The sequence below is a fragment of the Marmota marmota genome, unplaced genomic scaffold (assembly GCF_001458135.2).
Source record: "Marmota marmota marmota unplaced genomic scaffold, marMar, whole genome shotgun sequence".
NCBI lineage: Eukaryota > Metazoa > Chordata > Mammalia > Rodentia > Sciuridae > Marmota > Marmota marmota.
In genome coordinates this window covers 60,384,220-60,412,190 of record NW_026000174.1, presented here as the reverse complement: position 1 = coordinate 60,412,190, position 27,971 = coordinate 60,384,220, and the positions used below count along the sequence as shown (strand labels likewise).

At 44.6% G+C, this 27,971-nt stretch overlaps 1 protein-coding gene across 1 annotated transcript; it reads right to left on the bottom strand.

Moving 5' to 3' along the window:
- Positions 1-463: 463 nt before the first annotated feature.
- On the bottom strand, positions 464-13,400 carry Serping1 (serpin family G member 1). Its single transcript, XM_015477953.2, has 8 exons — positions 13,323-13,400; positions 12,888-12,965; positions 10,932-11,361; positions 8,741-8,875; positions 6,552-6,755; positions 6,229-6,365; positions 2,727-2,946; positions 464-973 (listed from the first exon to the last, which is right to left on the bottom strand). Exons 2-8 carry the CDS (start codon positions 12,939-12,941, stop codon positions 720-722), a joined length of 1,434 nt encoding a protein of 477 aa, XP_015333439.1. The 5' UTR covers positions 12,942-12,965; positions 13,323-13,400; the 3' UTR covers positions 464-719.
- Positions 13,401-27,971: the final 14,571 nt, after the last annotated feature.

Genomic DNA, 27,971 nt, shown 5'->3' with positions numbered 1-27,971 from the left:
CCCTTCCACTCTAACTCTAGGTTTGGCCACATCGTTTGCTTTGGCTGATGGGACTTGATGCATGCAAGCAGATGTGGGCTGAAGAGACTGTCTGCTTCTGATTTCTTTCTTGGCACCTTGCCATTTCAGGTTAATCTGGTGGAAGGATGCAGGAGACATGTGGAAGAGAGCCAACAAGTGCCAGCTGAGACCATCAAAGACCAGTCATCCCACAACCAACTGGCTAACTATGACAGATGTATGTGTGAGCCCCGGGAGGGTGGGCCAGGTCCAGCCCAGATCAGCAAGACCATCAAGTCAATCCTGAGACTCAGGGGAAATAATAAATGGTTGCTTGCTGCTTTAAGTTATCAACTTTAGAATGACTTATGATCCAGCAAGAGCTAGCTGATAGAGGAAGCATGGCAACTCTGGTTGCCTAATATTGAGCTAGCTGCTATCCAAAGGAAAATGAGAGAAACCATAGTCTGCCAGGGTTTATTTGTAGAGTCTGGTGAGCTTGAACCAGAGAAAGCTGCAAAAAGTGATTTGGAAAACATGACAGGGCCATGGGGAAGCAGGTCCCTCTGCCACACCCCAAGGAAGCCCTTTAGGTGGAAAGTGGCTGGGGACAAGAGCCCTTTAGGTGGAAAGTGGCTGGGCAGGCAGTGGCATAGCTCCAAGTGGGAGAGCTGAGGCTTGGGTGATAGGGCTTGCCCTAACCTGATCTCCCACAGATCTCAGACACTAGGGTCATACACCCGTCCCATGAAGACAGGGAACTTGTGCTGCTGGTCCCAGAGCAGGAAGAGGAAGGGCTGCTGCACCTCGAAGATCTGCAGGCTGCGGGCCATGGAGACAGCAGAGGCTGCTGCCACCTCCACACCTGTCTCAGTGAGCTCCAACAAGGTCTGGTGCTGCATTGTGGACACCTGAAGATCCGGGTCCTCTGTGAGTCCACACAGGTTGAGGTCACTTATAAAGTCAAAGAATTCTAGGGCAAACCCGGAGAAAAACAAAGTCAGAGACCAGCATGAAACTCAGCTGATGGAGCCTTAAAATTTCTATTAGACTCAGGTCCCTGCACTCTCTTCCTCCTCCTCCCCAGCTTGTCAGATTCCACACTGTGGTTTCTGGTGCCTTCTGGTCCTGGTCGTGGAATCCTCTATCAGTGGGCCCAACCAGCACTCTTTCTCAAATATGGGAGGCCTTATCCCCACCCACCTCCAAAATTCCCTTGAAAAATGATGTCATTGCTTCTTTATTCCCAAGGTCTTTGGAAGAAAAGAGATCTATCAGAGAGAGGTCATTTGTTATGAACCAAGATCACCTACAAGGGTGTGATGCTGTGAAATAATAAGAAATATATATTTTGGTCTCTGCCTAAAATTCCTAACAACAAGCTCCTAACACCTTCATAATTGCCTTAGCAAATAGGGGAGCAAGGAACATCTTTTGTTCTAACATTTGGTCTTTGACCCTGGCTCCTGACACTAAACTCCTAATTCCCTCGGAATCTCCCTGGTGTTAGGAGTGTCTTTTCTTCCAAAGAGGTGACTTTCGGTGGGCTCCTGGATGGGGGCTAGCCTCTGGCATGACCAAGTCATGATCAGAGCTTGGAAATTACAGCCCCACTCCCCATCCTCTACGGAGGGGACAGAAGCAGGGAGTGGGTGAGTTAATAATTACTCATGCCTTTGTAATAAAGCTGCCATAAAAATATTAAAGTATGGGATTCAGAGAACTTCCAGTTAGTGACCACATGCATGTGCAGGAAGGGCTGTGCACTCTAATCCCTGGGGACAGGAGCTCCCTGCCAGCGACCCTTCAAGATCTTGCCCTACTTACCTTTTCATCTGGCTATTTCTCTGTGTCCTTTATTATAATTTTTAACCAGTAAACAAAGCAGCTCCTTGAGTTTTGTCAGCCATTCTAACAAAGACAAAACCCAGGGAGGGGGCTGTGGGACCCTCTGGTTTATAGATGGTTGCTCAGAAGCATGGGTATCATCCTAGTCTTGAGACAGGTATCTGCGTCGGGGTGGTCTTGCAGGGACTGAATTCTTAAAGTATGGGATCTGATGCTCTCTCTTGGTAGGGAATCTGACTTAAATTGGAGGACACACAGTTTGTGTCTGCAGAGAGCTGTAGAACTGTTTGGGGTGGGGAAGAAATCGCCACCCAGCTGATGACCAAAAGTATCAAATAAGAATGCAGAGTAAAGCAGATGCCACATACTAGAAAGTGAGATTGTGTATGGGATAGTCAGGTCCTATCACAGGAAACGAAGTGACAGATCTAGACCTAAGGCCAAAGACTAGGAAATGGAGTCTCTGTTGCTTCTCCCAAATTCATACCCAGATGTGTTTCATGGGGTGGCTGACTGTTACAAATGCCTCTGGGGAAGGAGCATCCATGACCCACCTTGGCCACTTCACTCAGTGTCTGTGTCACAGTGAGCCATAGTAGAAGCCTCCAAGAGAGCTGGAGATCTGTACTGGTGTTCTGGTTTGCTTCTAACTAGCTCAAGGGTAAGTCGTGTAAACTCTGAGTAAGTCTCATAAAGTTTCTGGGTGTGTTTCCTCAGTGGGATCCAATGGGATAATAGCACCTACTCCTTTAACTCACAGGGTTGAGGGACAACCTGATGATGGATGAATAAAAAACCCTAGAATGCTGTGTTTTAGGGGACACCCTCACTTTTGTCCTCTGATGGCCTAAGAGGAACCTCAAGCTGCCGGGACTCACCCAGTTTCTCCATGATTGACAGCATGTCTTGATTACTCTTCACTTTGATGCGGGGCATCATCAGGTAAGTGGGCTGGAACTTGGACAGCTCCAGCTTCTTCATGATGGCCTTGAAAACAGTGGGATTGAGAGCCTGCTCCAAGTCTTCAAGAGGCTGCTTCAGCTTCTGGGGCACCATGATCACAAAGCTCAGGTTGTGCGAGAGCTGCAGCTGCCCCACCTAGAGGATAAGAGATGCACCTTCTCAGTCTTCCTCCCCAGCTCTCTCCTGGCCCCCACCCTGGGTTCCAAGGCTGTCTTCAGTGTGTGCTATTTCAACAATCAGCAGCGGGAACTAGTCCCGCTGTGCTATGCAATGGAGTTACCAGCTGGTCAAAACCAACAGGCTGGACTAACTTTGCTAGTGAGAGGCAGAGGAACCAGCACAAATTTCACCTCTGATTACTACTGACTAGCTATGCAGTAACAGGCAAGGGATCATCCCCATGAGCCCTGCTTCCTTTCTCCCAAGTGTGTTGTGCACGAAGTATACAACCTACAAGCGTCACCAGAGTTACTAGGTCAATCCCTTTAAAAACTTTGTTTATTGTGGTATTGGGGACTAAACCCAGTTCTACCACTGAACTAAATCCCCAGTTCTTTTTTTTTAAAAAAAATTGTTTTTGAGGCAGGGTCTTTACTAAGTTATCTGCTGCCCTCGAACTTGCCATCCTCCAGCCTCAGTCTCCTGAGTCACTGGGATTACAGGAGTGCACCTACCATGTTCGGGTCATTAAAAACTTTTGATGGCTCTTCACTGCCTATGAGATTAAATCTGTTGGTATGGCATTCAAGATGGCTCACAGGCTCAGCTTAGCCTGGCTTTCCAGTTTGCCATTAGAAGGACTTTAACTGGGGGCTGGGGTTGTGGCTCAGTGGTAGAGCATCTGCCTAGCACATGTGAGGCACTGGGTTCGATCCTTAGCACTACATAAAAATAAATAAACTAAAGACATTGTGTGATTTAAAAAAAAAAAAGGACTTTAACTGATGCCTCCCCCCGCCCCCCAAAAAAAAAGAAGTATGTGAGAAGGTGCAGGACCTGTAGTTCTTGTTCTGGAGCAAATGTCTCCCCTAGTGGTCATTGGGTAATGGCTGGAGACATTTTGGTGGCCTGGCCAGTGGGGTGGGGCAGGATGTGCAAACAGTGCTACTACTGGCTTCTAGTGACTAGAAGCCAAGGATGATGTTAAATCCCACAAGACAGCTCCCCACAAGGAAGAATTATCCAACCCAAATGTCAACAGTGCCAAGGCTGAAAAATTCCAGTAAGAGAGGAGTATCATTAGATGACATTACGGTTGGGGTGAAGAGGTAGACAAGAACTTTGAAGAATGATGGACTTTGAATCTCTGACCAAAAATATTTACCATGTGGTGGTCTTGAATTTTTAAGCCAATGACCTCAACATACCAGAGTCAGCAAATCTAAATCCTATACTTGGTAAACACCCAAAGTCCCAGGAAGATTTGGAATTTAGCAAGGGAATGACATAGTAAACCAATTCAATAACATTAACATCAGGGATTACACTCAGGGTAATCTGTGTTTGCAATTTTCTTTTCTTCTTCTTCTTTTTTTTTTGTTTTTTGGTACCAGGGATCAAACCCAGGGGCACACAAACACTGAGCTACATCCTCAGTCCTTTTTATATTTTATTTAGAGAGAGGGTTTTGCTAAGTTGCTTAGAACCTCACTAAGTTGCTAAGGCTGGCTTTGAACTTACCATCTTCCTGCCTCAGCCTCCTGAGCCACTGGGTTTACAGACACATGCCACCACACCTTGCCTGTATTTATAATTTTGTGTGTGAATGTGTGTGGTGCTGGGGATTGAACCCATTTATTTACAATTTTTAAAAGAATCTGATATGCTAATTTTTATGCTTTTGGGCAAAAAGGTACAGAATAATTTCATTAAGTTTGAGAATGATATTGGAATGTTACTTGGGAGTTGATTTACTCTTTAAATTTAATTTGCAGTTCACAAATGGGCTTTAGGTACTAAGATGATAATGGCCATGTAGAGTTGCAATTTTGCACTGTCAGGTATTTGACATGTTTGAAAAGAAAATCAAAGTCAGGCATAGTGGTGCATGCCTATGTAGACACTCAGCAACTCAACTCAGGAGGCTAAGGCAGGAGGATCAGAAGTTTGAGACCAGCCTGGGCAACTTAGCAAGACACTGTCTCAAAATAAAAAATATGACTGGAGGTTCAGTGGTGGAGTACTGCGCTAACATGTACAAGGCCCTGGTACGGTGAAAAAAGAATAAGAAAAGAAACAAACAATATGGGTCCCTATACTCAAGTAGAAAGACAATATATCTCAGGGAGATAGACACTACTATAATCAAATAAGCAAATCAATGACATAATTTTGGATGGTGATTGGTACCATGAATATAATAAGATGGGGTGAATTTACAGGATGAGAATGAGCTGGTTTTTTTTTTTTTGTTTTGTTTTGTTTTGGTACCAGGGATTGAACTTGGGGGCACTCGACCACTGAGCCACATCCCCAGCCCTATTTTGTATTTTATTTAGAGACAAGGTTTCACTGAGTTGCTTAGCACCTTGCTTTTGCTGAGGCTGGCTTTGAACTCTTTATCCTCCTGCCTCAGCCTACCAAGCCACTGGGATTATAGGTGTGTGCCACTTTGCCCGGTGAGAAGGAGTTATTTGAAAGGGGAAAAGGCTTCTCCATTCAACTGACCTCTGAGCTGACACCCAAATAACTAAAGAAGAGCCATATAAAGATCTGAATGAAGAAGGATCCAGGCAGAGAAAAGCTCGAGAAAGCTCCCAGAAGAGAACAAGCCTGGCTGACCAGGAAAGCTGATTTCCCTCCTAGTCTCCTACTGAGGCACCCCCACTGTTCTCTACCTGCAGATTCCTGTCTGCACTTCCAACAAGGCTGACACACCTGGTCACTGGGCATGAGATAGCTCACTAACCAGAATCCTCTGGGCTCCATATTCTATATTCCTTCCTTCCCCACCTACTGAAATCATTGTTCAATTTTTGCTAAGGAACTTATGCCTTTTACCACATGTGCAAACATGTCCTTACCACACATATGCACCCACGTGGATATACCTACGCACATACTATGCATGCCACACGCAGGTACACACGAATACACACATACACACAGAGGACTTGTGAAGCCACCAGTCCACCCAGAGGGCTGACTGAAAAGAGAAACAGATGCCCAGAACAGCAGCATGGCCACTCGTTGCCATTCAATGCAGTAGAATCAAGAAACTTCAGAATCATGTTTTCCATCTAAAATACAGAATGCGTGGCTCAGTCAAGACTGGAGAAAGGAGGAGGGCAAAAGTTCAGATGGAAATACAGATGGAAGGAGTAGAAATGATGGCTTTGTAAGGATGCACTGAAAAATGATGTGGCCACAGCAGAAACCAAGGTCTGAAACAGGAGGGGGGATAGGCCAGGAACTTACCTTGGCCTTCAAAGTTGGGTCAGTGAAATGGGCCACAGGATACTTCTTGCTACTCAGCATGGGCACTTGTATCTCAGAGTTTTTTAAGTAGAAGGACTCCATCTTTTTTTTGTGATCAAATGTTTTCTTCCACTTGGCTAAAGGGAAGAAAGGGTGTTCTAATGCAGTTAGGGAAAGGATGAAGAGAAACTAAAGACTCTCCTAGCAAAGAGTGGGACAGGCACTTTGGGATATGGTTGTGGAACTCAGGGTTGGGTGGACTTTGAAGCCAAGAGGATAGGAAGAACCCCAAATGAGAATACTACCTGGGAGGTGTCCCTTACCACTCAGGTAGACAGCATTGAGCAGGACAAGGCGGGTGTCAGAGGGCAGACTGTCCAGGAGCTGGGAGATCTTGTGGTTGGTGTTCTCAGCCACCCAATCGTTGATGAGCTTCAGGCTGACATCACTGTCATTGCTCAGGACTCTGGGGCTGCTGCCATACAGACTCTGAGAGGTGCTCGCAAAACTGTCCCTTATGGCCAGGTCTGAGGGGCAGGTCAACAGAGGGAGGCCCCTGAACACCCTCGCCAGTCCCAAGAGCAAGCTCTGAGAGTGATCAAGCTTCCCAGGGTTGCATCTGCTCCCTCCAAAGAACACAGCTCATGCTGAAGCAGGGGTCCCTCCCGCTCCTCTATGGCAGATGCAGAAATGAGGCCCAAAGGAAGCAAATCCTGAACTAAGAGCAGGAGAGGAACTCCTGGGCTCTCTGCTGGCCACGTGACCATGGCCTGCCTGGCAAGACAACTGAGATGTTAACTGCCATTCGCTTGTATTTCCCCTCTTTTCCTCCCTCCATTCATCAGGGAACAGACTGCTTCCTGGCCTTAGGGGGCAGTTCATGATAAGACTTCCTGACTTTTGCTCTCTAAAGCCCAAATCTACTGGAAAAAAACAAACAAAAACCAGTGTTTGAAAAAGAAAAATTTCCTGGTCTAAATAGATCAAAGATATTTCCCCAGGCTTTGCTGATGTTTTAGTTACAACATAAGACCCAGAGCCTTGGCACAGCCTGAGGAGAAGCTCTAAAATACTATTGTATTTTTCAGGGGCAAAAAAGGATAAAGTTGATTTATAGCAAGGAAGTAAATGTAATATTTATTGACACCTCTGAGTCATTTTTTCATATATATATATATGTATATGTATATATGTGAGCCATATCCCCAGCCCTTTTTCATATATTAATTTAGAGACAGGGTCCCACTGAGTTGTTTAGGGCCTCACTAAGTTGCTGAGGCTGGCTTTGAACTCATGATCATCCTGCCTCAGCCTCCTGAGCTGCAGGGGTTACAGGTGTGCACCACCATCACACCAGTATCTTTTCCATATTAAAGAGGATTTTTTAGGTGAGTTTTATTTCTTTTCTTTTCTTTTTTAAACTTCTTTGTATTTTCTGTATTCTACAATGAGTATTAGCTTGTAGTTAAAAAAAAAAAAAGACAGAAAATGTTCCTCTTTTATAAAAGGTGCATTAGACCAGATCTGTAATTTTTAAACTTTTTATTTAAAGCAGCAGAGCTGTTTTCAAATCACATCACCTCTAAAGCTCACAATATAAATGGGTCTCAGTGAGGTTGGGTAGGAGCTCAGAGACCATCTGGTCCACTTCCCTCTCACAGAGAGATGCCCCACTCCCCACCACTCAGCCTCCCTGATACCCAGCCCCATCATTACTGCTGAAGCAACTCTGTAGAACCCCTAGGGCTCAGGTTTAAAAACGAATGCTTTAGATCATTTTGGAAGTATATTATAATTGATTGGTATTATTGGCTATTTAATGATATAATACATGTGAATGATAGCACATTCCTATAACACAAAAGAACAAAGAATTAGAGTCTCAAAATTCCCTTGACCTAAAAATTAGCAAAAGAATTTTTGTCTATTTTAGGTCTATGGCTCTCTAGCCCTACCTATTAATGAATACAAAGGGCATTTCTATTCTACTGGTACTTTTTCCCTCCCCCAGTACTGAGAATTGAACCCAGGGCCTCACACATGCTAGGCAAGAGCTCCACCCCTTCATTTCTATTCTAAAAGAAGTCAAAGTTCAGCTTGGTGGCACATGCCTGTAATCCCAGTGGCTCAGAAGGCTGAGGCAGGAGAATCTCAAGTTCAAAGCCAGCTTCAGCAATAGGGAGACACTAAGCAACTCAGTGAGACTCTGTCTATAAATAAAATATAAAATAGGGCTAAAGATGTGGCTTAGTAGTCCAGTGCCCCTGAGTTCAATTCCCCGGTAGCCTCACCACCCCCTACCCCCCAAAAAAGTCAATGAAAACAAATAACTTTTCCAGGTCTCACCAGGGGAGTATCCATCTCCTTCAGCTACTAGATTCTCCTGCCAATGCCCTCACCTCCTCTGGACTCCATTCCCAATATTCTAGCTCCAACGCTCCCTCTGTCTTCTCTTCCCAATTAGGACCCTCAGGATGGTCCTCTATAGCTGCTGCCCTCACTGAATGCTCACCTGGGCTGTGGAAGATCTGAGAGACTGAGGTGACGCCTGTGGACGAGAACCCTTTCAGGGCCTGGTGGACACAGTCAAAGTCCTTGGGGTAGGAGAGGACGCTCTCCAGGTTGCTCTTGGTGCTGTCCCCAGCCCCTACAACAAAAGACAGAGATGATGGGTTCTTGCAAGAGAAGTGGGGGACCCACCATTTAGAAGCAGGATTGAGTTCCCTGCTATGGAGGGGATCACAGAACACTGGAACTAGAGCCTTCTTTTGGAAGACAATAAGTAGGTCACAAAGATGGGGGCTGGGGAATCTTGAGTAATCCCAGAGTTCAGCTTTTCCATTTAGGCCTTTTGAATATTCCCCTTCCTCTTTCCTGTTTCTCTGTTTAAACCCAGGCATCTTTCAAAGCCAGGTCTAACCCCACTGCCTGTCCCACATTAACCATTATTTAGTTGGCTCACCCTACAGGCAGGGAAGCTAGATCGCTATTTACAGCAAAATCCAGAAAGTCATAAAGAGGATGGATGCTCACACCCTTCCAGTTATCCATTCATTATTCAATACTTATTGTGCACGTCTTCTGTGAAGTGATAACTAAAATTTACTGAGCACTCACTGGGTTCCAGGAATTTTAAGTGCTTCTTCCAGATCTCACTGAATCACTACCCTAAGTCTTCCACAGAAGGACAATTATTATTCCCATTATGCAGATGAGGAAACCGAGGTGTAAGAGAGTAAATAATTTACTGAATTCAAGGGCACAGAGGTAATAAAGTGAAAGGAGGAGGCAGGAATTGAGCTGTACATTTTGGGCAATAAATAAACTGAAACCAAGTGACTGGAGACATTTGGCAACTTGGATACAACGTGTCTGTCCTCACTGGGGAGGCCGGTGCTGCTGGCAACTAGTGGGATGTGAGGATTCTGGGACTCCAGAGGGAGGATCTTATATCTCACAGCATGGCCTCTAGTAGCCATCCTGGAATTCCCCTCCAGAGTGACAGCTCTCACTCTATTGCTCATGTTAAGTTGCTTGTGCCAAGTTGCTCGTGCCATTCCTGGGGGAATTACACTACAGGACCTCACAGCAATCCCTCAGAAGAGAAGGGGGTGTAATACATTTTTTGGCCTCAAACCAAGTCAGGCACTAGACTATCTGCTTCTTGATTTTTTTTTTTTTTCCTTCTGTACTGGAGATGGAACCCAAAGGTGTTTTACCAGTGACCTACATCCTTGACCCTTTTCATTTTTTATTTTAATACAGGGTCTTTTAAAGTTGTCCAGGCAATCCTCTTGCTTCAGCCTCCAGGGTCACTTGGATTACAGATGTGCACCACTGTACGCAGCTGCTTCTTGAACTTTTTTTTTTTTGTGGGGGGTTACTAGGGATTGAATTCAGGGGCACTCAACCACAGAGCCACACCACAGGACCACAGGACTGCTTCTTGACTTTTTTTTTTTTTAATTTTTTAGTTGTAAAGCCAGGCACAGTGGTGCATGCCTGTATTCCCAGCGGCTTGGGAGGCTGAGGCAGGAGGATTGTGAGTTTAAAGCCAGCCTCAACAACTGCGAGATGCTAAGCAACTCAGTGAGACCCTGTCTCTAAATGAAATACAAAAATAGGGCTGGGGATGTGGCTTTGTGGTCGAGTGCCCCTGAGTTTTAGTTGTAGATGGATACCATGTCTTTATTTTTTTCTTTAATGTGGTGCTGAGAATTGAACCCAGTGCCTCACATATACTAGGTAAGTGTTCTGCCACTGAGCTACAACCCCAGTCCCTGCTTCTTGATCTCTTGAGATATCACCATCTCTACACATCAGGGCTCAGGCTCAGAGAGGTTAAAGTGACCTGCCAAGGTCACACAGCAAGCATTACCATGATTCTATTCTAGGTCAACCTCTGATGAATTCATCTCCTCTACAGCATTACCTTGAATCATGGTGGTTTTGGGGACCTTGTTGTCTATTTCTTGATTAGTCCACAAGGTTTTATAAGAAATAATGCCTATTAAATCATTTTGAAATAAAGGAATGTTCAAGAATAAAAAGATATGCCACCACCATATCTTTTTTGGGTTCGATCTCCAGTATAGAAATGCCCATTTTACAGCTTCCTCCTAGAGGCATAGCTTTGCAGGTGTCTAGGTTGGTGACACTTATGGGAGGGTCCCACCTCTGGCCTGGAGAGAAGTCAGTCTTACCAAGCAGGAGCTGCGTGAGGAGACTGGCGATGCTGAACGGGGAAAAGGCCATGTTGGTCTCAACCTTCTTCGTGGCTGAGAAGGCATGGTAGAGCTTCAGGGAGAAATCGATCAAGGCTTCCCCCAATTTGGCCTCCGCTGATTTGCTGTCCACATCAGAGCAGATGGTGACAGGCCCTGGGCAGAAGGGCCCAGTAGGGGTCTGAGTGGGAGGATCGGTGGGGAGCTGGGTAGTTGGTTGGGAGTTGGATTCACTAGTGGTGTTAGCTGTCAATATGGTGGATGAGTTGGTTGTTAAGCTGGCTGTTGGCCAGGAAGACTGACTCCTAGAGACATCTTCCTCCGAGTTCATGCCTTTGCTTCCCTCTGGCAGGCTCTCTGGATCCTCGGTGCTGGGGCTGGTGGCATGAGGATTTGAAGAGGCTCTGCCCTGTGGTCCAAGAAACCGAGTTTCATTTTTCATACAAAGCACAGTCCCCTGAAATGCTCAAAGCAGGAAGAGGAGCTGCGGATATACAAAACATTCTGTACTACTTAGTAATTTCTGTTACAGTCTGGTGGGTGAAGGGCCTGTCCTGGGACTAAGATCACAATTCTTTTTTTTTTAAATACAATATGTTTCTTGATTTATTTGGATGTGGTGCTGAAGATTGAACCCAGTGCCGCATACTTGCAAGGCAAGGGCTCTGTCACTGAGCCACAATCCCAGCCCTAAGATCACAATTCTTGAGAGCTGGGACAATGCTAGGGGCAGGGCATTTAGGATATTCTCTGCAGAAGATGAGGGGTGATCTTGAATTCTGTTATCTCTGACCCACCGCTGACATGCAGGGAATGGTTGTCTTAAAATATCCACCCGTTCTGACTCATTTTCCTGGTCAGCAAGAGACATTCCAGCTTGTGGCCCTTGTTCTAGGGGCACTGGATTTTCAAATTGTCAGTTGGAACCCACTAGTGGGTATGGCAAACAATTAGCATTCCCAAAGGAAGGACAGAAGAAAGGGTGGGAAAGATGGGGGAAATGGGAGAGGGGCAGACAGAAAAGGTAGTACAGACCATTTGAGGCCATTTTGACTCTCAAAGGAGATTTAACAATGTCTGGCAGCATTTTGGGTTGTCCTAAGGAGAGAAGTTGCTACTAGAATCCAGTGGGGAGAGGTCGAAGGTCCTACAAAACATCCACATCAGCATAGGGCTGCCCCTCAGTGATTTTTTTCCAACTGTAACTGTCAACAGCTCCCCAGCTGAGAAACCAAGTATTATCCCCATTTTTCAGACAGAGAAACTGATCCTGAGACATATTAAGTAACTAGCCCAGAGTCTCAGAGACTGGAAGGAAAAGCCAGGAGTCAAACCCAGGTCTCTGAGTCAAGTCCCCCGGCCCCCACCATCGCTCATAACTACATCATCTGCTGAATCTCAAAGGGCACCCAGGAAGCCGACTCCCCCAAACAGCACCCACTGCGTGGGAAGCAAGCATTCACCTTTCTCCTGCACCTGAGCTTTTAGCTGTTATCCCCGACCTCCAGAGCACTGGGACCTCCCTGTCGTTAACCTCTACCGAGGCCCAGGTGTGTCCCTCCTGGGGCCCCCCTCGGAGAACCAGTGTCACAGCAGCCCCTACTCTGCTCGGCTCGGGTTTCAGCAACCGCTGTCATCTCCTTGCCCTCGGTGATCCTCCAGCCAAGCCAGTCTGGTGGGCAGGGTGGGGTCTCCTCTCCCTTTTATAAATCAGGACAGGGAGGGGGGACCTGTCCAGGGCCACACAGCTTGTGGCCCGTCAGGATTAGAACCCGCGTCCGTCCGGGTCCGGGGCTCTTTGCACGCTGGGAGAACGCGGTGCAAACTTGACTCGTGCGGATCCAGGAGCAGCTCTCCTCACTCTCCGGGGCCTGAAGGGTTAATTCTCGCCGCCGCCACCCTGTCCCATCCCCACCCCGCGAAGGGGCCACTTACCCCTGCCAGCAGCAGCAGCAGCAGGAGGGTCAGCGGGGTCAGCCTGGAGGCCATCTGGGCGGCGACGTCTGCCGCGACCTGCGAANGTTTTCCGCAAACCGCTTCCCTTTCCCGGCACCGGCTGGCCCTCCCTCTCCCCCAGCCCGGGTCTCAGTCCATCTGTTCCGTCGAGGGGTCCTGCGTTAGCCAGACAATAAGGCCACAGGCGGCGGGGACGGGAGGTCCAGAGGGGGCTGGGCACAACAGCTCTGGGGGAGCGCGCGGGGGAAGAAGAGGAGGAGGAGGAGACCCAAGTCTCTAGTGGAAACCTCCGCTGAGACTTTGGAGATAAAAGCGAGCAGAGAACTGGGGGAGAGAGGGAAGGAGACTAGAAGACCCCCCCCCCCCAGACCTCTTCACTCTGTGGTTCCCCACGTCCACCCCCCAGCACCAAACCTGCTCCAAACTCCTAGTCACTAGGCAGTACCAGTGCAGACTGAGTGCTTAAGTCGCACAGGGTCAGGGAGGGTGGGGTGTGGGGGGCCGGTCTTAGCTATTGGTTGGCCCAGGACACTGCCCAGTTACAAATTAAGGATGATTGATCGCTGGAGTGAGTTCCCGTAAATCGGGCCAAGTGGTCCCGCTTTGTGGGCCAAGCTAGGAATTTAGTCCGAAGCCCCTTGGGTGCCGGCTGGGATGGAGGAGCTTGGAGTAGCTCTCAGCTCTAGGCAACCAACCAACACTTCCTCCTGTCCTCATGGGTCGTGATGAAAACGGCAGGAAAGTAAAATGGGCTCCACAATTTACAAGGAATAAGGTTTTCGGGAATTGCTTATCTCAGTGGATCCACAAAGCAATCTCTGGGAAACAGGACTGTCTGTGTCCATTTGATAGTTAAGAAACTAATTCAGAGCAGTTAAATGTCTGACCCGTGGTCACCCCCACTTGGAGGTAAGCCTGGACTTGGATCTAAGTCTCCTGAAATCCTAACCTCAGCCCACCACCCCACTTTGCCCCTGGTAGGTATTAATTCTGTTTTATCTCTTGGAAACATAATCAGTGGTTCTCTGTGTAATAGACAGGGAATCTGAGGCTCCCAGCTCACCATTCACCTCAATTAAAAAACCGAGGCTTAGGTTCTATCCCCAACACTACAAAACAATGACGATGATGTTGACAACAACCAAAAACAAAAAAATCTAAAAACTGAAAACTGAAGTATATGTTGGTGGCTAGGATACTACAACAGACCTGGCTATGGGACCAACTTGCTGTGGGACCCTGGCAAGTTACTTTCCTTTATCACCTAGTTGTCCTCTCAGGGTTGCCAGATAAAATACAGGAAACCCAGTTAAATTTGAATGTCAGAAGTACAACAAGAACAACAACAAAATTTTAATATAAGTATATTCCATATGATCTTGGGATATACTTACGCCAAAAATCTTTGTGATTGTCTTGCATCTGAAATTCAAACTTAACTCAGATTCTCTATTTTATTTGCTAAATTGGACAGTCCTCCTCCTCTGCAAAACAAGGAGGTTGCCTCTGATGTGACACAGTTCAGGTGTGATGTTCTATAACCATCTTACCCCAGGCCTCACCCTCTAGCCATGTTTGGCACAATAAAGAAAGTTTGCTTGGGGCTGGGGATGTGGCTCAAGTGGTAGCACGCTCGCCTGGCATGTGTGCAGCCCGGGTTCGATCCTCAGCACCACATACAAACAAAGATGTTGTGTCTGTCAAAAAAATAAATATTAAAATATATATATATAAAAAAAGAAAGTTTGCTGCTAGTACCATTTCTGCTACTCTAAGCAACCCACCAAAGATAAACAGGAGAACATTTGTGTGTCTCCCAGGGGGTCCTTGGAAAAGACCCAGAAAGAGTCAGCTCCAGCTTCGTGCTTTATGCTCTGTAGTCCCTTTGGAACTTCCTAAACGGAGGAAATTCTGTAACACCAGAGCCATCTTTGCCCAAGCTGCAGGACTTCCCCATGCCTGGGCTCAAGCTGATGACCTTACAGAGACTGAGCTGTGAATTCTGGGAAATGGGCAAGCCAAACAAAAAGCCAGTGGTAGAAAGCAATTTCATTCACTGAGGGCTTAACTACGTGTTTAAATCCAACTTTTTGTGCATTCTCATGACTCCTATGAAATGGGTGCTAATATTAATCCCATCTTAAGTGAGTGAAAAAGAAAATGAGGCTCAGAGAAATTAACTGATTCACCTCAAATCGTGTAGCTAGGGATTGACAGAGCCAGGATGTGGACCTAGTCTGGTTGACCTTGAAATCCTTTATTTTTTCTTTTAAATGACTAAAAGACACTGGGTATATTCTGAAGTAGGCAGCAGAATAAACATCCTGAGTGTAGCTGCAGGGTTTCTAGTGGTTTGTGGGCCAAAATTTCAGGTTGGACAAGGCCCAGTGAAGAGATTTTCCCAGACTATGGGTTGATCTTCATTTTAGCTCCTGGCCAAAGCTGCTTCTGTACTCTGGACATGCAGAGGGCCCTTGCTTTGCTGGGACTCTCCTGCCTGATGAAGCTGGAGTTGAAATGCACTTAATCAAGGTGTTTCCAAAATTTCTCCCTGTGTGTGTATGTTTATATATTCAGTTACCTGTAAATCCAGTCCTTCCCCAACTGGGGCCCGGTTCAGCATTTCTCCACCATGAGGACCTTTCCTTCGAGTGCTAAGTGTGCACGGCTTCCCTCTTGTGCATTTCCTGGTGTTGGATGAGGTTCAAGTTCTCACTAAAGCTCTTGCTCAAAAGTAATTTTATCAAATTTTTCTCCCAAGCAGGTCCTTTAGTTACTAAAGGCCAAATTGCTGTAACTGAAGTCTTTCTCACACTCTATACCTCTATAGTTTTTCCTCTTAAGAAAAAATTATCCAAAATTTGTCAATAAGGCAGAAGATTCAGGGGACACACACACACACACACACACACACACACACAAGCCAATTTTCTCCCATCACTCTTTGACCCAGCTTTGGCATCCCGATGGTTGCCCCTGGAAGGTTTTCTTCATATATTTGTGTGAGAATAATGTTTATGCCATTTTGAGATCCATAGGTGGGCACATGCTTTCGTAGGGTCATGGGTGCTTTGACTTCACCAAGCCCTGTCTCTTACTTCCTTCAGCACAATCTTCTCTGGAGAAGGACACAGGTTTGATCAGCATGTGTGAGAGCTGGTGGGGGCTCCCGGTGCTGTTGCCACCTTGCCCCCCAGACCCCCACATCCTAGTCAGTACTTCTCTCTCCAGCCCTGACTTACCTGGGCTCTGTCTTGCTCAACTCCTCAGAGACCCACTGGGAGCCTTCCTAGGAGTCTCACTGGAGACCTCATTCACAGTATCTAGCTCTTTACCCTCTTGTCATCCTCCCATCAATCTGTAACCGGAGCAAGGAGGTGGGTGGGGATGAGCCATAAAGATGAGGTTAGATCCAAATAAGTGTTGAGTCACAAACACTCTAACCCCAGATTCATACCATATTTGAAGACTCTGGAAAGTCTAGGAAATACTAAGCTTTTCAGAATAGAACAGAAAGGTTGAGGATTCCGCATGTAGATGTTCCAAAGTGGTTCATTTTCTTATTGATCTAAAGACCCTTCAGATTATTCTTTTAGTTATTGCTACAATGTCATTTAACTACTTTTCAAAGTTTTTCAAACAACTCAGACATTTGTAAGATTAAAAGTTATTGGGAACACCAGAGACTGAGGTATAACTCAGTGGTAGGGTACTTGCCTAGCAAGTATGAGGCCTGGATCCCGTCCCCAGTACTGCAAAGGAACAAAAAAAGTTATAAAAGACACAACTGCTGTTAACCAGTCCAAGTGTACCCTTTCAGACTCTCCTATTTATTAACTTTTATACATCTCACCCACGCATAATTTATTTTCCCCCTTTTCCTTCTTCCTCCTCCTCCCCCTCCTCTTTTTCTTTGTAGTATTTGAGATGAATCCAGGAATGCTCTACCTCTGAGCTACATCCTCAGTCCTTTTTACTTTTTATTTTGAGACAGGGTTTCTCTAAGTTGCCCGGTGACCTAGAACTTGTGATCTTCCTGCCTCAGCATCCCAAGTTCCTGGGATTACAGGTGTGCACCACCACACCTGGCTCCATAATTTCTTTTCTTACTGGATGTTATGGTTTGGATCTGGAACATTCTCAAAAAAAAAAAAATGTGTGTTGAAATCATGGTCTTTAATGCTTCAAGCTGCAGAGGGGAGGCTTTTCGGCAATGAGTGAATCATGAGGACTCTGACCTCATCCGTGGATTAATCCATTGATAGCTGAACGGATCACTGAGAGGTGGAGGAAGTAGGTCACTGGGCATGTGCTTGAAAGGGTTCATCTTCTCCAAACCCCACCCCGCTTTCTCTCTACTTGCTACCAGGAGCTGAGCAAATTTCCTCCTCCATGCCCTTCTCCCATGATGTTCTGCTTGAGGCCAGCTGACCACGGACTGAACCTCTGAAACTGTGAGTCAAAATAAATATTTCCATGCCGGACATGGTGGTGTGTGCCTGTAATTCCAGTAACTTGACAGGCTGAGGCAGGAGGATGGCAAGTTCAAAGGCAGCCTCAGCAATTTTGCAAGGCCCTAAACAACTCAGCAAGACCCTGCTTCTAAGGAAGGGCTGGGGATGTGGCTCAGTGGTTAATCTGTGGTTAAGTAACCCTGGGTTCAATCCCTGGTCAAGAAAGAAAGAGAGGAAGGAAGGAAGGAAGGAAGGAAGGAAGGAAGGAAGGAAGAGGGAGGGAGGAAAGAAAGAGTGGTGGGGGAGAGAGGGAGGGAGAGAGGAAGGGAAAGAAAGCTTTTGTTCTCTAAGTTGTTTTTATCAGGTGTTTTGGTCACAGTGGCACAAAAGCTGAGTAACGCACTGGATAAAGTTTCCTGAACACTGTTCCCCTCATTCTTTTCAACAGCTGCATAGTATTCCATGTGTACCAATAGAGCATAATCTCTTTGATCTCATACTGAGCAATATTTGGGTTGACTCCTCAATCCCCTCCACCCGCCTGTGACAATTGCAGGCTGGTTCCAGAAGGTTACCTAATTGTTTGCCCACTTCTACTGTCCTTGTGCAGCTGCTTAGCTGGTTTCTCTGCCCCCTTTCTACTTCCATTCTTCGCTCCAGCTCTGTTGCCACCTCTCTGGATAGACAGCCCAGATTTGGACTATTGACTCAGCTGTGAATTTGGTCTTTTCAGATTGTGATCTCTTGTGTTGAACTGTGCACTGTTCTGGAGGATGAACTGCCTGCCCCAGTTGCAGGAAGCCAGTGAACCTGATTCATCCAGCATTCGTCTGTGACTGACAGGGGGCGGGGAGCCACCCCTCTGTCTTTGCTCAAGTTGCACCTGAGGCCCCTATGGTCAGACTTTGCTTCAACCTCTACAATGCAATTACAAGTCATCACCCAGTATGTCTCTGCCACAGACTGTAATTTGTATATATATTTTTTTCAGATAGAAGAGTGTCTATGCTTTTCCCCTCCCAGCATCACATATGATTTCACACAGTGAAGAGAGGAGAAAGGGTATGCCTGTGCCTTTGAGCCACACAGACTTTGCTTCTCTGCTTATTACCTGTCCAAGGGAACTTAACCCCTCTCAGGAGTCATAGTTACAAAATCTGGATGTGGGTGATGCCGTCCACTTTGCAGGGCTATTGTTGAGGGTTAAATAAGATAGGTTTGAAGGCACCTGAGAGTACTTGAAAGTGATAGTGGTTATAATTAGTTCCCTGCTAACTACTTTTTTGGACATCATTGACTAATTTTTCATAATTTTTCAGAGAAAGTCACCACTTCTGTTTCTCAGGAGGGTAGTCAGGCACTGGTAGTTCATGATTGGAGTTTACAGTGATAGAGTGGGTGTGTTTGTTCTGGAACCAAGCACGTTTGTAGGACCACTTAGATGTTCCATTTCATTTTTTGATGACATATATGATGCTGGCAGAATTTGCAGCAGCTGCAATGTGTTTCTATCAGTTAAAAAGCATTTACAGGCCGGGTACAGTAATGCACACCTGTAATCCAAGTGGCTTGGGAGGCTGAAACAGGAGGATCATGAGTTCAAAGCCAGCCTCAGCAATAGCCAGGTGCTAAGAAACTCAGTGATACCCTATCTCTAAATAAAATACAAAAAAGCATTGGGGATGTAGCTCAATGGTGGAGTACCCCTGAGTTCAATCCCTAGTACCAGAAAAAAAAATTTACAGTGACATATAATTCATCAAGAAAAAAAAATTACATAAGAATAAATATACAACTTAGTGTCTTTGGATGACCACACAGCCTGGATATAGAGGCTGCTTAGTCTTAGGCCTGGAAGATGTTCTTATCTCCATTTGTGCTGTAGGCCTCTGTTGTGAACATGCTCCACCAGATCATCAGTCAGGTCAGGAAGCTTCCAGGCTCAAGCCCCTTCTTCATATTTATTGGAGCAGGTTATAAGTGATGCCTTCACCGTTGTTCAATCCAAACTGGGTCCCAACAATTAAGACAAATTCTACTCGGTGAATGTGGATTACAGCAAACTGAAAAAAGGAGGTCCAGATTTCTAAAGCTGCTTAGAAAGAAGGTTTTTTCAGAAGCCATCTACACACTTTTCCACTTAACCAGGAAATATTTCTTTTTCAAATGCAAGAGATCATGTTGATTAATAAACCTACAAAACTTGAAAAAAAAAAAAGAATGATGCTATTGAATATCATTTCCTGGGGCTGGGGCTATAGCTCAATGGCTTGCCTTGCACACATGAGACACTGGGTTCGATCCTCAGCACCACATAAAAATAAATTAATAAAATAAACATATTGTGTCCATCTACAACTAAATAAATATTTTTTAAATATTTATTTATTAGTTTTAGGTGGACACAATATCTTTATTTTACATTTATGTGGTGCTGAGGATTGAACCCAGTGCCTCGTGCATGCTAGGCGAGCGCTCTACCACTGAGCCACAACCCCAGCCCAACTAAAAAAATATTTAAGAAAATAATTTCCTATCATTCGTTCTCTTTCTTTTCTCCTTTCCTTCCCCTCTCCCCCTCTCTTGTTTTCTTTCTGTACTGGGGATTGAACCACCAGGGGCGCTTAACCACTGAGCCACATCCCCAGCCCTTTTAAATGTTTTTATTTAGAGACAGGGTCTCACTGAGTTGCTTAAGGCCTCTATAAATTGCTGAGGCTGGCTTTGAACTTGTGATCCTCCTGCCTCAGCCTCCTGAGCCACTGGGATTACAGACCAAGAGAAAAAGCAAGCAAAAAAAAATTTTTTTTTTCTTTTTCTGGGTACAATTTCTCCTTCTCCTTCTCCTCCTTCTTCTTCTTCTTTGGATATCACTACATTTCATGGTTTCTTTTGCAGTCATGTGAGCCATAAGACTGAAATCTAGCTAATGAAATCCTGGTGGAAGGTTTTTCTAGGCCTGATCTTGAAAATTTTTCCATACATGAAATTCTTTTCTTCCCCACTGTTGACCCGATGTTAATGTCTGGGATCACTCTTGAGGTTTCCCACTGAAGAGAGCTGAGTGTTCGTCAGCCTTTAGGGTGTCTGAATGACACTGTGGTGTGGAGCCACCTGATCAGGACCATCACTTTTAGGGTTTATCTAAGCAATAAATAAACTTCTACAACTTCTATTGTATAAGGCACCAAGGTTTGGGGTTGGTTGTCCTAGCTGTTTGTCCATCTTAACTTATATTTCCTATTTTTCTACTGGGCCTTTTGATTTAGGAGATGTTTGTGGTTCCAAATCTTTTATCAGTTATATATGTTGCAAATATATTCTACCCTGGGGCTTTCCTTTTCATTCTCTTAATACTGCCTTTTAAAGAACAAAATGTGTTCATTGTGATATCATCCAATACATCACTCTTTTTTTTTATGGCTAGTATTATTTTGTATAGGTTCGTAAAACTTCCCCTTCTGTGATCAAGAATGTGTTCCTGTCTTGTCATCTTTTTTCTTTTCTGTGTGAATACGAAATCATAACTACACCATTTATAAGTTTGTTACCTGGTTGACTAAGTCCTCTTCGACCTTCTAGAAGTTCTCTGCCTTTTTTTTTTTTTTGCAGTGCTGGAAATTGATGTGAGGGTCTCTTGCATGCCAAGCAAGTGCTCTACCACCCCCAGCCCACTCCCTGCTCTCGTTTTTTTTTTTTTTTCTTATTTGTTCTAATTAGTTTACATGACAGTAGAATACACTTTGACACATCCTACATAAACCTGCTCTTATTGGTAGCTATATTTCTTTCCCTTTTGGTACTGGAAATTGAATACAGGAGCAGTCTACCACCTATCAACATCCTCAGACCTTTATGTTTTATTTTGAGATTGGTCTTGCTAAGTTTCCCTGGCTATTTTTTTAATATGTATTTTTTAGTTTTAGGTGGACACAATATCTTTATTTTATTTTTATGTGGTGCTGAGAATCGAACCCAGTGCCTCATGCATGCTAGGTGAGTGCGCTACCACTTGAGCCACATCCCCAGCCCCTGCCCTGACTATTTTTGATCTTGTGATCCTCCTGCCTCAGCCTCTTGAGTAACAGGGATTACAGGAATGTACCACTGCGCCCAGATCATGCATTTCTGTATATATTTAGAATCAGCTTGTCAGGTCCCACAAAATAAAATAAACAAAAAAACAGGTTGGAATTTTGACTAGTGTTACTTTACATCTCTAGATCAGTTTGGAGTGAACTGACAGATTTATAATAGCAAATCTTCTAATCCATGAATACGTTATAGCTTCAGAACTATTTGGGTCTTTCATAAGGTTTCTCAAAAATCGTTGTATACTTTTCTCTGTAGACGTATTCCACTTGTTTTTGTTCATTTTATTCCTAGGTACTTGGTATTTTATGGTTTTAAGCATAGTTTATATTTTAGTCTAATCCTATTATCAAAAAAATCATTTTTTTTAAAGCTGGGAGCAGTGGTGCATGTGTGTAATCCCAGTGACTTGGGAGGCTGAGGCAGGAGGATCACGAGTTCAAATCCAGCTCAGAAACTTAGAAAGGCCCTTAGTAACTTAGTGAAACCCTGTTTCAAAATAAAAACTAAAAAGGGGCTGAGGATGTAGCTCAGTGGTCAAGCTCCCCTAGATTCAGTCCCCAGTACCCCGCCACACCCCCAATCATTTTTTCCCCTAGTTTTGGATTTTTGTATTTACTTTTCAGTTGTTTCAGCTTCTCAATTTGGTTGAGTTTAGGTCTTTGGTCTTGGATTTGAGTCCTCTGCTTCTACCTCCAGTTTGAAGTATGCATGTAGAAAATGGTAGAAGACTAATCAGCCTCTAACTCAGGGACTAGGGAAGATCCATCTTTTCATACATCCTTATCATCGGCAGATTTTTCAGTAATATCCCTAGCATAAATCCTGAATCTACTTTTTTTCTCCATCTGGGGTCATGACCCCAAGCAGCCACAGCCATCTTTCATCAGACCACCGGATAGTCTCCTAACCATGCCCTTTCCATCTGTTCTCTGATCCACAGCCAGAATTATGAAACTACACATTCATTTTCCACGACACACCATTTTGCTAGGAAGCCACTTAAAAAGCTTTCTTTTCACGTGTATAATGAAATCCAGACTCTCTTTGCTGGCCTATAAGACTAGGTCCAAGCTGGCCTCTGTCTCCCTGTCCAACTTCCTCTTGTATTACCCAAACCCCGTTATTACATCTAGTCCCTGGCTTTCTAGAAGATTCTAGAAAATGCCTTGCTGCTTTTTGTGCCAGGAGTACTTCTTCATCAATTTTCTACATGGATAGTTCATTCTTTTTAGGAGAGTACTGGTGATTGAACTCATCCCCAGCCCTATTTTGTATTTTTTTAAATTTAGAGACAAGGTCTCACTGAGTTGTTTATTGCCTTGTTTTTGCTGAGGCTAGCTTTGAGCTCAAAGCCAGTGATTTGGGATTCCTGGGAGTGCACCACCACATCTGGCAGCAGTTCACTCTTCAGGGTGTGAAATTTAAAAGATCTTCCTCAAATAGGGCTTTCTGACGCCATCCCTGTTATTCTCCATAATAGTGTCCCTTTGGGTTTCCCCATCACAGTTATCACAAAAAGGACAATCATTTTATTTGCTCTTTGTTTACTTGGTTGTTATTTATTTTCCCCACTAAATATCTAAAGGATATTTCATAAATGTCTGTTGAATCAGGGAATACATCACGCCTAAGCTGAAAGACAGAAGTTCTGAGGTCAAGGACCCCTGACCAGGGCCAGGACAAACTGAAAAGCTTAAATGACTCTGCACAATGACAATATGACCATGTGTGTCTTTGAGAGTGGAAGGGTAAATGACTTGGGAATCCACCCGGTAGGAAAGTTCACCTAGCTAGAGGCAACTTGAGAGTCCCGCCTGTTGATGCCTACCAGCCCCCGTTTTTTCTGATACATCTCCATCCTTCATCTGAGTAAGTGACAGGAACAATACCAACAAACGGGGAGCATGTGGTGTTCAAAGCAGCAGACCAAGACTGCACACCATGTCATCGGCTAACTTTGGCTATGGCTGAGGGCCACCGGGGGATGCCCATTGTGGTCCAGGGTCAGACTTCTTGCCTGCCCCTGGGAGGATCCGATTTCATTTCTGGTGTGGGCGACTTCCTGTCAGCCCACCACCTGGCGCACAGCAGAAACTCAATAGATATTTGCTGAACAATTGAATTGGCAAAGTCCTTTGATACTGGCTGTCAAGGATGCAGATTAAGTTGTCCAGCTGTGCCTTCTCTAGCAGTTATTTTCCCCTCCACGCCCATCCCTATGCCCATCCCTTCCAGTGTCTTCTAGCAGCTGCTACCAGGAGGCTGGTGGTGCCTGTTTCCTCCTCTAAGCAGCTGATAAGAACAAGAGGAAAGACACAAAAATATTGTGTGGAGGTGGGAGTGGGGAGGCAGAGAGCAAGGGGAGGGGGAGAGCAAGCTGGCCCCAAATTCCAGAGAACCAGCTGCATCAGGAGAACATAAACACGGTCAGGACTGGGGCATGCTCTGCATTCCACTGCCCCCACCCCAGGGACCCTCAGTCATGTTTCCTTTATGCCTTCTAGTCCTGGGTTATTCTCAGTCGCCTACTAAAAGCACCTCTTTATTAAGTAGAGAGAATATTTAAACATGAACACAAGTTGTTCTACATTTGCATGTGAGCAGCAAGGAAGTGATCTTTTGGCAAAAGTGGAAAATCCTCGCAAATCGGGCCAGATTGGTCCTTCCTATCTAGCCCGGCCGTGTTGTGTAACTACTTAACTTCACTCCTGGGCTTACTCGCTCACTTAGTGTTCCTGTAAGATTCAAACCCAGCTGAGTCTTTCCGTTTGGTTGGAAGCTTCCTTTCTGGGCCCTGCTTTAGGCCACAGAGCAGCTCCAACTAAGCAAAAGTTCCTACCTCACAGAGCTCATCCTCTGCCTGGAGGGTTTTTTTGTTTTTGTTTTTGTTTTTTTTTTTTGTACAAGGATTGAACTCAGGAGCACTTGATCACTGAGCCATACCCCCAACCTTTTTTTGTATTTTATTTAGAGACAGGGTCTCACTGAGTTGCTTAGCACCTAGTTTTTGCTGAGGCTGGCTTTGAACTCAAGATCCTCCTGCCTGAGGCTGGGATTACAGGCTGGCCCACGGTGCCTGGCTCTGCCTGAGGTTTTTTTTTAAACTTTTTTTTTTTAGCTGTAGATGGGCACAATATCTTTATTTTTATGTGATGCTGAGGATCGAACCCAGTGCCTCATGCATGTGAGGCAATCACTCTACCACTGAGCTATAGCCCCAGCCCTCTGCCAGAGTTTTTAAAGACTCAACTTTCATCTCTCACCACTGTTCCAATTTGCCATCCAGAGAACTGCCCCAGGAAGCTGCGTCACTGATGGATTCTGGTTCTCTGGCCAGGCCTCTGGACTTTCTCTTCTGTCTCTTCTCCATTAAGTTAAAATAGAAAAGCAGAGGGCAACTAAAACCCTGGGGGCCCTTCTCTACATCTCAGGATGGATCCTGGGATCTGAATGTGGTTCCCTGGGTGACACAAGTCAGTGTTGGTCCTTTGAAGAAGCCCCCCAGTCAGCATGCTAATAATTTACTCTTCTTCAAATCCCCCACCCCACCCCATGCCTTTTTCTAATAAGGTACGGCTGGATTTAAAGGGACTTTGTCCTTCCTTGTATTGGCCTCTCTGAACTGATTGGAAGAAGTGGTCTGATGGAAACAAAACCCAATTTCCTCCCAGGATCCTCTGGGAAGCTGTCTCCCCAGGCCCTGGGGCTTGGCAAGAGTAGGCTATGGGGTAATTTAGGAACTTCCCGAATCCCTGTGGAGCTGGTCCAAGGCCAGTGGGGAGGGATCATCCCATTCCTGGGAATGTGCAGGGGTGGGGGGTGGGGGGGAGTGGCTGAGATGCCTCATCTGAACAGGCTGCAGGGTCTGGATGGCTGAACCCTGGTCCCTGCTCCACAAGGTGTCACATCCCCAGAGTCCAATCTCCTTGTCTGTAAAGGGAAGGGCTTTCATTTTGCCATATTCTCACCCACCCTCCCTCCTACTATTATTTACTTTTATATTGTTTTAGAGACAAGATCTCACTGAGTTGCTCATTTTGTTTACCAGAATGCACTTATATAAAGAGGGAATTTGACATCTTCCCTGTAAATGCGGATTCTGGCTCTCTGGCAATTCTGTCTGAGATTACAAGCAGGGGTAGGGAGAGTTCATCTCCCTACAGGAACACTAAGTGAGCGAGTAAGCCCCATTGGCAACTCTGAGATTATAGGCGTGTTCCAGCACACCCAGCTTCATATAAAGTTTTAAAAGTGCAAATCAGTGGATGGTAGGTCTCTTTTGTACTTGCCACAAGTAGAAAGAATCATGGTCAAGCAGGCACAGGGTCTTGAGCCCACTTCTAGGTGCCTGCAAAAATGCTTTAATTTTATTTTTTTTAAATTAGGAAAAAAATGAATATAATGATAGTAATGAATATATTCTAGTGAATCTATCTAGCCAGGGGGGCTTTACCACTGAGTTACATCCCTAGTCCTTTTTATTTTTTTACTTTGAGCGGAGGTCTTGCTAAATTGTGGATGCCCGCCTCAAACTTGCAATCCTCTTGCCTCAGGCTCCTGAGTCTCTGGGATTACAGTTGTGATCCACCATTCCTGGCTGGATTTTATTCTTATTTATAACAATGCAATCATAAAATATAATTTAAAAAAATCTAAACCAGGCACAGTGGTGCATGCCTGTAATCCCAAAGGCTCAGGAGACTGAGGCAGGAGGATTGCAAGTTTGAGGCCAGCCAAGCAATTTAGCAAGACCCTAAGCAACTCAGTGAGACCCTGTCTTAAAATAAAAAATAAAATAAAAAAGGGCTTGAGATGTGGCTCAGTGATTAAGCAGCTCTGGGTTCAATTCCCAGTAAAAAATTCTATGGAGGAAGGGAAGGGACACAATGAGACAAAAGTGCTCTAGAATAAATGTAACTATAAAACGAAAACAGAATACTATTACTAAATTCTGTCTGATTCTGTCCGCTTAAAGGTATACTGAGGCCTCTTCCCTCTTTGTTAGAAATGGAGATTAGCATATGTTAGGAGTTAAACTGACACTCGTCTTTGAGATATCAAAAAGGATTTATTTATTTATTATTTATTTATTTTTTAAAAGATTTTTTAGTTGTAGATGGACACAATACCTTTATTTTATTTATTTATTTTTATGTGGTGCTGAGGCTCGAACCCAGGGCCTCGAGCGTGTTAAGCAAGCGCTCTACCGCTAAGCCACAACCCCGGCCCCTCAAGAAGGATTTAAAGAAATTGAAAAATACTTTCTCATTCCGAGATTTTTTTTTTTTAAAGCAGTGCTGGGAATTGAACCCCTGGGCCTTCACACATGCTGGGCAAACACTCTGCCTCTGTCTACACTGCCAGTCTGGTGTTTAGGTATTCAATACTGTCTAAAAAGATACAGTAGCATGCACCTGTAACCCCAGCAATTTAGAGGCTGAAACAGGAGGTTTGTGAGTTGGAGGCCAGCCTGGGAAATTTAGTGAGATTTTTTTTCTTAAAATAAAATTTAGAAAGGGCTGGGGATAGAGCTCAATGGTAGAGTGCTCCTGGCTTCAATTCCCAATACTGTAAAAAACAAACCAAATATCACTCAAAATGCTTTGGTGGGTTCATCCTGAGCTTGGAAGACCCTGGATTAGATGATACTATTGAGGACAATGATAATGTTGATCATTGTGTTATTGTGATCCGAATTTGTTGTGAGATCTTACTGAATACCAGGCCCCGTTTAAAGTTTTTTTAAATATTCAAATCTCATGCAGTTCCCACAGTGACACCAGAAACAAGATATCATTATCTCCATCCAACAAATAAACTAATACTTAGAGCAGTTAATCAATTTGTTTAAAATATTAGAGTTTTAAATTCAGGTCTGCTTGACCTTCAATCTCATGCATTAATCACTAGATAATACTTCCTATTTTCATTTCTCTCATTTTAATTAATTTTCTTTAAATATGTTGTATTTGCTTATAGTTCTGAGTGAATAGTTTCTTTACTTAAAAGTTCGATTCCAATTTTACTGTGTGATTGGAGGACATGTTAAGTGAAATCAGCCAGACACAGAAAGACGGATGCTGCATATTCTTAGTCATATATGGAAACTAAAAAGGTTGACCTCATAGAAGTGGAGAGTAGAATAATGATTCCTAGGGGCTAGGAAGGGTAGCAGGAGGAGAAATAGACATAGGTTGATAGCAGGTATGAAAATACAATTAGATAAGAGGAATAAATTCCAGGGGTTCTATAACACCTATTCTAGGGTGACTATACTTTATAGCAACTTATTAGAAGAGAAGAGTTCGTAGAACACAAAGAGTTTGGTAAATTTTTAAGGTAATGGAAATGCTAATTATTCTGACTTGGTCATTACATGTTATATGTTTTAATTATCATACTCCATATCATAAGTATGAATATGCATAATTGTTATGTATCAGTTGAAAATAAAAAATTTAAAAACATTTTTTAAAAAATAAAAAAATGGTGAAAAATTATCATGTGAAAAAAT

What these genes read in the sequence shown, in the direction of transcription:
- Serping1 (XM_015477953.2), bottom strand. Translation starts at nt 12,941, where the DNA reads ATGGCCTCCAGGCTGACCCCGCTGACCCTCCTGCTGCTGCTGCTGCTG. An exon ending in TCAGATCTTCCACAGCCCAG is followed by an intron (nt 6,756 to 8,740) that starts GTGAGCATTCAG and finishes CCTGCCCCTCAG; the next exon opens with ACCTGGCCATAAGGGACAGT. An exon ending in GTCAATCATGGAGAAACTGG is followed by an intron (nt 974 to 2,726) that starts GTGAGTCCCGGC and finishes GGTTTGCCCTAG; the next exon opens with AATTCTTTGACTTTATAAGT.